This window comes from Erpetoichthys calabaricus, chromosome 13, assembly GCF_900747795.2.
Source record: "Erpetoichthys calabaricus chromosome 13, fErpCal1.3, whole genome shotgun sequence".
NCBI classification, from domain to species: Eukaryota; Metazoa; Chordata; class Cladistia; order Polypteriformes; family Polypteridae; genus Erpetoichthys; species Erpetoichthys calabaricus.
In genome coordinates, this window is record NC_041406.2 from 59,901,473 (window position 1) to 59,913,638 (window position 12,166).

Consider the following 12,166-nt stretch of genomic DNA (forward strand, 5'->3'; position numbering starts at 1 on the left):
CTCTCTTCTCTGTTCTACCCCCAGTTTGTGTTATCTAAATTATAGCAGAGCTAATTGAACCAACACTTGCAATGACATTTGACACATCCTTTTAAAGAGTTATGTATTTGGGCTCTAGGGTAAATGTTCAGATGTCATAAAGTGTTGCCGTGTTGTAAAAGAAACATTCTGCTGCTATCAGTAGTAATTTCTGTTTTCCATTCTAGATATTGGGATTTTATACTTTTTCTTATTCCAGGGTTCCCTATGCATAGGTTTTCAGAATTCACATTTTATTGCAGGAAACCTGAACATATGCATATTTTTATAGTCAGTGCAATTTCAAAATTACGTCTTTCTTTCTTGATCTATATCATGTAAGCTGACTTCTTTCTGTCCAGAGATTACAATTAAATGACGTACTTCCAACTGAAAGCCGTTTTGCTACAATTAAAGGTCTGGGACAGCTATTGCTATAATGTAAGGATTGCATGGTGAAGCAGTACTTCATGATGGAGACCTTGGTTTGATTCCAAAAATGGTCTGCCTCTCTGTTATTCCTTCAGGTTCTTTTGTATCTTGCAGCATTCCAACGTGGAATTCAAATTGATTGTCTGAGCACATGCGTCAATATGTCCAGCGGCAGATTGCACTCCCATCCAAGGCTAGTTCTTGCCATTAGTAGAGGTTTTCTTCTTAGTGAGAATCTCTAATAGAATCAGAAGATGAGTAGATCAGGAATGTCCAGCTCTGGTCCTAGAGGGTCTTATTGATTTCAGGTTTTTACTACCTCTAGTCCTTTCAGTGTAGGGTGATTCTTGCTTGGAATTAAACACTTTGTTTAATTAGAGTCCAGTAGTTGGATGTGGCAGAAATGAGAATGTTGAGATGTTTGTGTAGAATTAAAAAAAAAAAAAAAAACAGAGTAAGAAATGAGACAATCAGAGGTGCAACAAAAGTTGGACAGGTATCTAAGAAAGAACAGAAAAGTAGTATGGACATGTGATAAGGAAAAACAAAGAATATGTAGTCAAAAGAGTGATGAAGTATGGGGGAAGAGAAAGCAAGGGAGGCCGAGGTGGATGGATAAAGTAAAAGAACATGTGATGGAAAAAGGCTTGACTGGTGAGGAGGTGCAGGACCGAGCTAAATGGAGAAGGATGATCAAGTACATTGACCTCACATAGAAGTGGGAAAACATGAAGAGAAAGGAACAGAGGATGTTTAATTAGACTCCAGTATTTTATTTTCCATATCTGTGTTGGTCAAGTCTTTTGGTACAAGAAAGTTCATTTTTAACCAGCCAGCTTAAGTAATGCTGATCTATAGCAAATGTTTTTCAAACAATAATTGCAGAGAACAATCAAAGGTGTCCCTCCTAAGTAATCACTCACTCTTCACAGGAATAAGCTCTTTGCATCTGAACCTCCCATTTAGAATAAACTAGTTGAACTACCTGCCATTGCCCGGGATGAAAATAAAGTGTTTTTTTTTAATTGTTTGAGAAAAATATAATAAAAAAAACACAACTTTAAAAATAAAAATAAATTAACAAACAATGAAGACTCACTGGAGTGGAGAAGAAATGTACTGGTGTCGATATTTAAGAATAAGGGGGAAGAGCAGGACTGTAGTAACTACAGGGGGATAAAATTGATGACCAACAGCATGAAGTTATGGGAAAGAGTAGTGGAAGCTATGTTAAGAATTGAGGTGATGATTAGTGAGCAGCAGTATGGTTTCATGCCAAGAAAGAGAACCACAGGTGTGATGTTTGCTCTGAGTGTGTTGATGGAGAAGTATAGAGAAGGCCAGAAGGAGTTGCATTGCGTCTTTGTGGACCTGGAGAAAGCATATGACAGGGTGTCTTGAGAGGAGTTGTGGTATTGTATGAGGAAGTCGAGAGTGGCAGAGAAGTACGTAAGAGTTGTACAGGATATGTACGAGGGAAGTGTGACAGTGGTGAGGTCTGTGGTAGGAGTGATGGATGCATTCAAGGTTGAGTTGGGATTACATCAGGGATCGGCTCTGAGCCCTTTCTTATTTGCAATGCTGATGGACTATGATGTTTGCTGATGACATTGTGATCTGTAGCGATAGTAGGGAGCAGGTTGAGGAGACCCTGGAGGGGTGGAGTTCTGCTCTAGAGAGGAGAGGAATGAAGGTCAGTAGGATCAAGACAGAATACATCTGTGTGAATGAGAGGGAGGTCAGTGGAATGGTGAGGATGCAGGGAGTAGAATTGACAAAGGTGGATGAGTTTAAATACTTTGGATTAACAGTACAGAGTAATGAGGATTGTGGAAGAAAGGTGAAAAAGAGAGTGCAGGCAGGGAGGAATGGGTAGAGAAGAGTGACAGGAGTAATTTGTGACAGACGGGTATCAGCAAGAGTGAAAGGGAAGGTCTACAGGATGGTAGTGAGACCAGCTATGTTATATGGGTTGGAGATGGTGGCACTGACCAGAAAGCAGGAGACAGAGCTGGAGGTGGCAGAGTTAAAGGTGCTAAGATTTGCATTGGTTGTGATGAGGATGGACAGGATTAAAAATGAGTACATTAGAGCAGTGGTCCTCAACCTTTTTGACAGCAAGGACCACTTTATTAGATGCAAATTTTTCCACGGACCGGTCGGGGAAGGGGGGGGGGGGGGGGGGGGGGGGTTGGTTGGGAGGGGGGGCAGTTTTATACACAATTTACATAACATGTATATTATTATTAAAGTTATTAAGCAGTTCGCATACGTTTGCAATCTGAGATTTTTCTTCTTTTTTTGCATATAACAAAGACATATGCTTTACATTTGCCAATCCAACAGATTGCACATCACAAACATTAACACTGCAATCTTTTTTTCGTGTCTGCTGTTTCTATAGGAGGGTGACAATGAGTTAAATTCCAATGGATGTTTTTCAAATGTTGACAAGCAATAAGCAAAAGGAATCAATGAAAACCACAGACAACAAAAACAGCAAAAAAAAAAACAAAAAAAGAGTACGAGGAAAGTTCGAAGAAAGATTTTTTTACAATGTTTCTGTTTGGGGATCGTTGTGCAAACGTGCACAACTGAGAAGCAACTACAGATCTAACTGCTCTGTGGATGATTCGTTCAAGCATTTCAAGGTCACTTCGTTGTAATGAAAGCATCTGTTGAATGTACTTCGTAGTAACGTGATTTCTATAGACTCATGTCATATGGGGAAACTGTCAGGACCATAAAAATACTTTGTTGTAATACTCTCTCACCTCGGTCTCTCTCCTCTCTCTGCACCGCTGCAAAGCCCCGCCCGCCAAGCGTTCTGAAAAGTCTGAGTGAGCCGCCGTTGCCGGCAGTTCTCTCGCGGCCCGGCTGTCAGACGGCTGCGGACCGGTTGTGGGCCGCGGACTGGGGGTTGGGGACCCCTGCATTAGAGGGTCGGCTCAGGTTTGACGGTTGAGAAACAAAGTCAGAGAGGCGAGATTGCGTTAGTTTGGACATGTGCAGAGGAGAGATGCTGAGTATATTGGGAAAAGGATGTTAAGGATTGAGCAGCCAGGCAAGAGGAAAAGAGGAAGGCTTAGGAGAAGATTTATGGATGTGGTGAGAGAGGACATGCAGGTGATAGATGTAACAGAACAAGATGCAGAGGGCAGGAAGATATGGAAGATGATCTGCTGTGGCAACCCCTAACAGGAGCAGCCGGAAAAAGAAGAAGAAGAAAAAGACTCACTAATGTGGTTGTCTTGCGGTTTTGTATGTATATCTTCATCCAGTTGACGGGTCAGGGTTGATTTCACCCTACAGTATTTTTAGTCAACCAATGAGAAACATGTGTACCAAGCTTCATGAAATCGCTCCAGCTGTTCGGAAGTGATGCTAGAACATACATACAGTACATACGCACACACATACATTGTCTTTTATATATATAGATTCATTATTTAGAAACATTTGGACAGAAAGAACCTTCTTAGCAGCCATATAAAAATTCACAAAAACATTCTGACTTTTTTGAAAGCAGGCAGTGTAGCATAGTGGTTAAAGCTTTGGATTTCAAACCCTGCGGCTGTAGGTTCACATGCTGTTACTGACATTGTGTGACTCTGAGCTTCACCTGCCTTACTTCACCTGCCTGTCCTCCAAATAGAAAAACAAAAGAAATATATCCAATTGGATATTAAATGTTGTAAGTCACGTTGAATGAAGGCGTCAACCAAATATGTAAATGAAATCCTAAAGTTATTGCTGTTTCCAACCATGAGCTGGATTATAAAACTGCCTGCAATGTGTTAAAGTATGAATGAAGTTGCCTTGAACCCAGTAACATGGATTTGGTTTGCTTTACTGAAAACCCTTAACTAAGCAAAGTGTCAGTAAAAAATATTTTATAATGTGTGCAATCCTAAAAGCTCCCAGCAGAGGGAGAGGTTAGACTGTCATGAAGGAAAACATGTTTTAAGTGAGTCTCCCAGCAATAGATAAATAGAATGCTACATTTTATTTAAATGTTAGATTGTTTTTGGAATTTGAAATAGATAGATAGATAGATAGATAGATAGATACTTTATTAATCCCAATGGGAAATTCACAATGTACATTAAAGAAGAGTATTTACTTTTTTATGATGTCTCCACATTTAAATAATGATCAGTCAGTTAGTATATGTTTGGATTACCAAATTAAAAATGCCTTTTGCATTGATATCACCTTTCTAATAATGACACTCAGTCTTGTAAAAGATAGGATCATGGTTGTGCTGTTCTCATTGCACAATTAAAATCTCAACATACAGTATTTTGGGCAGGTTGTAATTTTCTGAATGGAGAGGCTTGGTGTGCAGATCTCTGAAGTGGCTCTCTGAGATCAACAGATACGAGTAGATTTAATTAGTTCATGAGTTAATGCTATTATTTAGGAATTTATTCTCCTTTTAGGCTTATCTTTAATTATGCAAATGAACAATGATATCAACTAGAAACAGTGCAGAGTGCAATGGCACATCTTTAAAAGCGGTGTCTTTAGAAAACTCAGATAAGAGGTGGAAAGTGCATATTCTGTCAATTTATAAGATTATCGTCCTTCATTCATTTTTCCTTTTTCATGTAAATCTTTAACAACTACTGGGAAACTGTCCACTGCGCCCTATTAACTTCTCTTTTGAATATATATATTTAAAAAATAAAAATGTCTGTAAAGGTCTACTGGATCCAATTTTTCCTTAACTCATTTGTTGTTTTACCATGAAACAGATATGTTACAATTTTGCATGCTGCTGGTCTAGTATATTATGTTGCTTTTTCAGAGGGCAAACAATCTAAAGATAAGTAGTGTATGAATGCCAGATTTGTGAATTGAATATGCAGTAAAATAAATGTGACCAAATCCCATCAGAAGCTGTACAGAATAAACAGGTACACTGCATGGTGACAAGTGGAGTTATTGCTCATTTGGATGTCTGAGAGGGCAGAGGTGATGACTAGGTGTCTAGCTTATTTTTTTGTAGTGTTTTCAGATTCTTGATTGTAATCCCAGTGCTAATATTGAGACCTGTATCCTCAACCACATTAGTGCCATTCATACAAAAGACAACTGGACAACTACAAAAAAGTAGGATGAGGTCGGCCCATGCTACATTATTAGTGCATTGTAGGCTTTCCAATATGTATGTAAAGTACAAACTTGATGTTAACACCAATCTGCAATATTACTGACAACTATACTGTAACTCTGTGCTTGACTTTATCTTTCGACTTTATGTTATAACTGACTGTGAACCCTCCAGGGGTTTATTATCTCCTGTGATGCTGCTTACTAGAGATTTTTTTCCCTCTTCTCTATTGTCCTCTAGCCATAGTTCAACAATAACATTAATGGACATATATTGTTAGCCATTATTTAATTCAGTGCGCAACTTTATATACAGTAGGTGTGAGCTTTGGAACAAAGGAACATCTGATTGGTCACATCTTCCAGTCAGTTGATGTGATTAGTGATTAATTGTAGTACACAGGTATGCAACTGGCAAGGATGACTGTCCAACGATGTACACAGTCTAAAATGTCAATACACACAGCTGGACACGAGGCCAGGAAATTACTTAGGATGTATTAAAAATGATTTGTTCTTTGTTTTTCAAAGAACTGTTCCATTCGCTTGACTGGCCAATCCAGTCTACACTAATCCCTATACCCTCACCCCTGAGATAACTTGTCCACTGCTAGTTGCATGCATCCCAGAGTACACACATCTCCAGTGAACTGCACCTAGTGATGGAGGGTGGCTGTCGGACAGCATTTGCATCAGCAGGAGCTGTGAACCCTGGTTGTCTTAATGGAACATGTATTTCGTGTTATAATAATGATAGTTCATTAATGGCTGTGACTGCATTATAGTTTCTAGTTCTAGTGTTGCATACAAGGATGATGATTTTGCATAAGTTTGGAATTTGTGTGGTGTATCAAGAGTTTTTGAAAACTGTCCAAGCTGCCATTCAAGGATCTCAGGGTGTAAAGAATATTTGTCAGATACAGACAGTCCCTTAAAGAATTCATATCTGTTAATGATGGCATATTAGCTGTATGCGTGACCGTAGTGAGATAGACGTTTTTTAAAATACAGCAATATTGTTTACTATACTTTACATACCCATGCAGAATGCTGTTGTTAACAAATCACATGGATTAAAATGGTTATTTGATAATGAAGCAATATAAGTGGTACTTCATACAATCACTCAGTTGACAGCATCTCTACTGATCAACCGGTAAAATATATTGGTAGCTTGACAAAAGTACCCAGAGACTGCAAACTAGTGAAATACTAAACCTGCTGTTTTAATTATATTATTTATTTATTTTTAAATTGATTTTCATTGATTTTTATTTTAGTTTTCATTTTTTTTCTTAATTTTATCTTGACAGATGAAAGTACTTGGTTTCTATCTATCTATCTATCATCTATCTATCTATCTATCTATCTATCTATCTATCTATCTATCTATCTATCTATCTATCTATCTATCTATCTATCTATCTATCTATCTATCTATCTATCTATCTATCTATCTTGTGAATGACAAGGGATGTTATTGAGCCCCAAACATCAGACACAACTGACACGTACACAGTCACAGGTTCAAATAATGGATTTTTTTTCTTTCAAATACCTTCCAAACAATGCAAAATGTAAATGAGCGGTGAATCCTCTGCCTCATGACTCAGACTCTCTTGAGTCAAGGTAGTGGTCCTCTTTAAAATGAATCCTGGGAGTACTTCCTATGTCTGCCCACAGTCTGATGGAAGCACTTCTGGGTCAAGTGGAAGTCTCTAGAAGGTAGGGATGTCCTCCCTGCAGATCCCCCTGGCAGTAGGCATGGTATGCAACAGGACTGTGTTACGGGACTCTATTTCCCAGCATGTGTGTGGGTTGAAAATCCAGGGCAGCAACACAAGAATGCTGCCCTCCAGATTATTGGTGGAGTATAGGCTCCCGGAAAGCCAACTCTTCCAATCCTTCATTCTTCTACCTTCCCTTCCTGTCAAGGGATCAGGTCTTGACCTGGTCAAGGTGCCAGGTGATCCCTGATGACACTTACAACACATATACATAGGGCACCAAAACTGAGGCAGATACATACAGTGGTGTGAAAAACTATTTGCCCCCTTCCTGATTTCTTATTCTTTTGCATGTTTGTCACACAAAATGTTTCTGATCATCAAACACATTTAACCATTAGTCAAATATAACACAAGTAAACACAAAATGCAGTTTGTAAATGGTGGTTTTTATTATTTAGGGAGAAAAAAAAATCCAAACCTACATGGCCCTGTGTGAAAAAGTAATTGCCCCCTGAACCTAATAACTGGTTGGGCCACCCTTAGCAGCAATAACTGCAATCAAGCGTTTGCGATAACTTGCAATGAGTCTTTTACAGCGCTCTGGAGGAATTTTGGCCCACTCATCTTTGCAAAATTGTTGTAATTCAGCTTTATTTGAGGGTTTTCTAGCATGAACCGCCTTTTTAAGGTCATGCCATAGCATCTCAATTGGATTCAGGTCAGGACTTTGACTAGGCCACTCCAAAGTCTTCATTTTGTTTTTCTTCAGCCATTCAGAGGTGGATTTGCTGGTGTGTTTTGGGTCATTGTCCTGTTGCAGCACCCAAGATCGCTTCAGCTTGAGTTGACGAACAGATGGCCGGACATTCTCCTTCAGGATTTTTTGGTAGACAGTAGAATTCATGGTTCCATCTATCACAGCAAGCCTTCCAGGTCCTGAAGCAGCAAAACAACCCCAGACCATCACACTACCACCACCATATTTTACTGTTGGTATGATGTTCTTTTTCTGAAATGCTGTGTTCCTTTTACGCCAGATGTAACGGGACATTTGCCTTCCAAAAAGTTCAACTTTTGTCTCATCAGTCCACAAGGTATTTTCCCAAAAGTCTTGGCAATCATTGAGATGTTTCTTAGCAAAATTGAGACGAGCCCTAATGTTCTTTTTGCTTAACAGTGGTTTGCGTCTTGGAAATCTGCCATGCAGGCCGTTTTTGCCCAGTCTCTTTCTTATGGTGGGGTCGTGAACACTGACCTTAATTGAGGCAAGTGAGGCCTGCAGTTCTTTAGACGTTGTCCTGGGGTCTTTTGTGACCTCTCGGATGAGTCGTCTCTGCGCTCTTGGGGTAATTTTGGTCGGCCGGCCACTCCTGGGAAGGTTCACCACTGTTCCATGTTTTTGCCATTTGTGGATAATGGCTCTCACTGTGGTTCGCTGCAGTCCCAAAGCTTTAGAAATGGCTTTATAACCTTTACCGGACTGATAGATCTCAATTACTTCTGTTCCCATTTGTTCCTGAATTTCTTTGGATCTTGGCATGATGTCTAGCTTTTGAGGTGCTTTTGGTCTACTTCTCTGTGTCAGGCAGCTCCTATTTAAGTGATTTCTTGATTGAAACAGGTGTGGCAGTAATCAGGCCTGGGGGTGGCTACGGAAATTGAACTCAGGTGTGATACACCACAGTTAGGTTATTTTTTAACAAGGGGGCAATTACTTTTTCACACAGGGCCATGTAGGTTTTCTCCCTAAATAATAAACACCATCATTTAAAAACTGCATTTTGTGTTTACTTGTGTTATATTTGACTAATGGTTAAATGTGTTTGATGATCAGAAACATTTTGTGTGACAAACATGCAAAAGAATAAGAAATCAGGAAGGGGGCAAATAGTTTTTCACACCACTGTAGGACTGCCACAACATATATGAGATGTCTGGTCATACTAAGTAAAATTAAGATTCATATGAAGAGAAACCGGACAAGACATGTGTATATCTGGTTAGCCCTGAGTATCTTTTTTTCAATGAATCTTCAGAATTGATCCTGGCAGGCATCAGTTAAAACCTCATTGTGCAGAATGTGCAGTAAAAGTCACCCAGACCATTTACTTAAAATGTAAAATTTGTATAATTTGCAGTAAAATAATTCAGGCCATTCAAGGACCTTACATTTTTGTTCACATAATTCAATGGGCAAAATGCAAAAAAACAAGGGTATAAACACTGCTGTGGCAGTCTATGTCATGCTGTAGCTAGCCCTGATCAGTTTTTTCAGATTAGCTCTACACTGATCACGATTGTAAACCAGAGCGTCTTTAATGCTGTAATGTGTGACTCCTATGACAAAAAATAGCATTTCAATGCTACTATATCAGATTATGCTTATACAAGAGTTTTTGTGAATGCAAGCAATGTCAAAAGTATCAATTTACTGAAGAAAATTATCTTCATACTTCTTTGATTTTAATAAATGACACACTAAAGTTAAGGAAAAGTTTGATAAAGTCCTTGGTAATAAGTTGAGTGAATATACATTTACCCATGAGTAGCTGGAATAAAATAAAAAACAAATTCATTGGGCTCTAAATCTTGCCGCCCATAACCATGTACAAGATCACTTAGAATGGGAAAGTCGCTAAGTGGACATTTAGCCCAACACTTTTCTTCCCTTTAGAATTCATCTTGTTTAATTGACAGTCTCATTTTTGCCCAAATGCTACAGTGTCAGTGAGTGTGAATTAATATGCCCTGTTTGGATAGGTGCAGGATTGTAGAGATCGTTTGGTGGTAGAAGCTTAGACTAGGGATGGACTGAATGTGTGCGGTGCAATGTCTCCTGTTTGTCTCATCTAATTGTACTAAAATAGGTGCTGATGTTCAAATGCTTAGATCGATTTGTTTACATGTGGCAGCCCTAAGCGGTCTTTGTGATGTTCTTGGAGTTCTTTATGCTATGGCACTCTGCCTGGCTGATCCTTTTCAGATGTGAAAGACTTTGCGAGAGTGCTTACATTGAAAGTACTACATGATGTAAAACATGATTGACTGGTATGCCAATATCTGTCTCCAAAGATAGGATGCCATTTTCTTCAAGAGGGCTCCTTCTACAATTATACTGGTTATGAAAGTATATAGTTTGTCCTTAATTTTAAGATTATAGAGTTTTTACAGGTTACATTTAGCATGATTTAAAACTAAATGCATAAAGTAAGGGCGGTGCAGTGGGTAGGGCTGCTGCCTCACAGTACGGAGACCTGGGTTCGCTTCCCGGGTCCTCCCTGTGTGGAGTTTGCATGTTCTCCCTGTGTCTGCGTGGGTTTCCTCCGGGTGCTCTGGTTTCCTCCCACAGTCCAAAGACATGCAGGTTAGGTCCACTGGCGATTCTAAATTGGCCCTAGTGTGGGTGTGTGTGTGTCCTGTGGTGGGCTGGTGCCCTGCCCGGGATTTCCTCCTGCCTTGTGCCCTGTGCTGGCTGGGGATGGCTCCAGCAGACCCCTGTGACCCTGTAGTTAGGATATAGCAGGTTGGACACTGACTGACTGACTGACTGCATAAAGTAACAATAAACTTTAAAATAATTAAATGGTAGGTTGAATATATTTAACAGATACTTAAAAGACTACTTTTTTGTCTTAGTGCTTGCCCACATTTATAAAAAATATTTTGGTAAAGCAAACTCACAATATCTCAGGTTAATATGTACAGCTTCAGACATTTGTGCAAAGCTTCTTATGTCATTGGTTTCATACAATTTTGTCTGGCAATTGTGTTCTTTTTTTAAGGTTCAAGCCCAAGTCCGTCTTTCTAAAACAAATTTTGACAAACTAAAGAATGACGTGTGTCAAAAGGTTGACCTTCTGGGAGCCAGCAGATGCAATCTCCTGTCCCATGTCTTAACAACTTATCAGGTACTTTTAAAAAACATAATTAACAACAATTCTTTTTAGTGTTCCATTGGTAAAAGGGCGTGTGGAGTTGACTTGGTTTTGGAAAAGCAACATTGTATATTTGGACAGAAAAGTAACTTATGATTCACCCTTTGAGCAATAAGCAGCATGTGCTATTATTTACTGAAAATCACTGTTCTGTAGCACACTTTATGAAGATAAATACAATTTATATACACTATCATAATGCTGTTAATGGCAATTTGGTTGGGGAGGTGTACAGAATCACTTCCAGCAGCTACAGAATCACTTCCAGCAGCAATGCACGAAAACCGGTACACAAGCCACTCAAGTATAGTATGTGGCAAAATCTGAATGTTATGGAAGGGTCGCCACTTGACCCCTCATGGATACATTCAGCATTTAAAAGGTTAGATGTGAAACATCATTCCAAAAGATCAATAATGATGCCGTTAGGAGAATGATCATAAGGAGATTCCAATGTTCGCCATTACACTGGGCCCTCACAGAAGTCTTCCAAAAGGATGTTCTTTTACTTTACGTTCCTACAAGGATATTCTTCAACAGATGAAAAGTCAGGTTACCTGATTGTATTGTATCATACTGGACATGATATTAATAATTGAAAGAAGGGTTGTTCTGTATATCCCAACTAAACAGACCTGAACAGGCCATCAGAGCAGTGAGCCTGAGTTACATTTGTCATAACATTTGAATACAAATGGAGAAAATTAATTAGTGATGCTACATTTTCCCAATGTGGTATTTAAATTAATCTTCTGAGGGTTAGCTGCTGATGCTGGTATAGCATCCAGGTGTCTGTGACCTGTTTAAGAGCAGTTTCAGAAATTAAAGGAAGGATCCTGTTCAGTGAATACCCCTTTTAGAACTGCCAGTAAATCACAAAGGAAGAGAACAAAAAGAATAAGAATTCATATTTAAATGCACCCAATCCAGTTTATT

At 39.2% G+C, this 12,166-nt stretch overlaps 1 protein-coding gene across 3 annotated transcripts in view; it reads left to right on the forward strand.

Moving 5' to 3' along the window:
- ica1 (islet cell autoantigen 1) overlaps window positions 1-12,166 on the forward strand; it is a 97,772-nt gene that overhangs the window by 62,603 nt on the left and 23,003 nt on the right. For all 3 annotated transcript variants that reach the window (XM_028817036.2, XM_028817037.2, XM_051935827.1), the window contains one exon: window positions 11,078-11,203. In XM_028817036.2, the coding sequence (XP_028672869.1) occupies window positions 11,078-11,203 (126 nt within the window). The remainder of the gene's footprint in view (window positions 1-11,077; window positions 11,204-12,166) is intronic.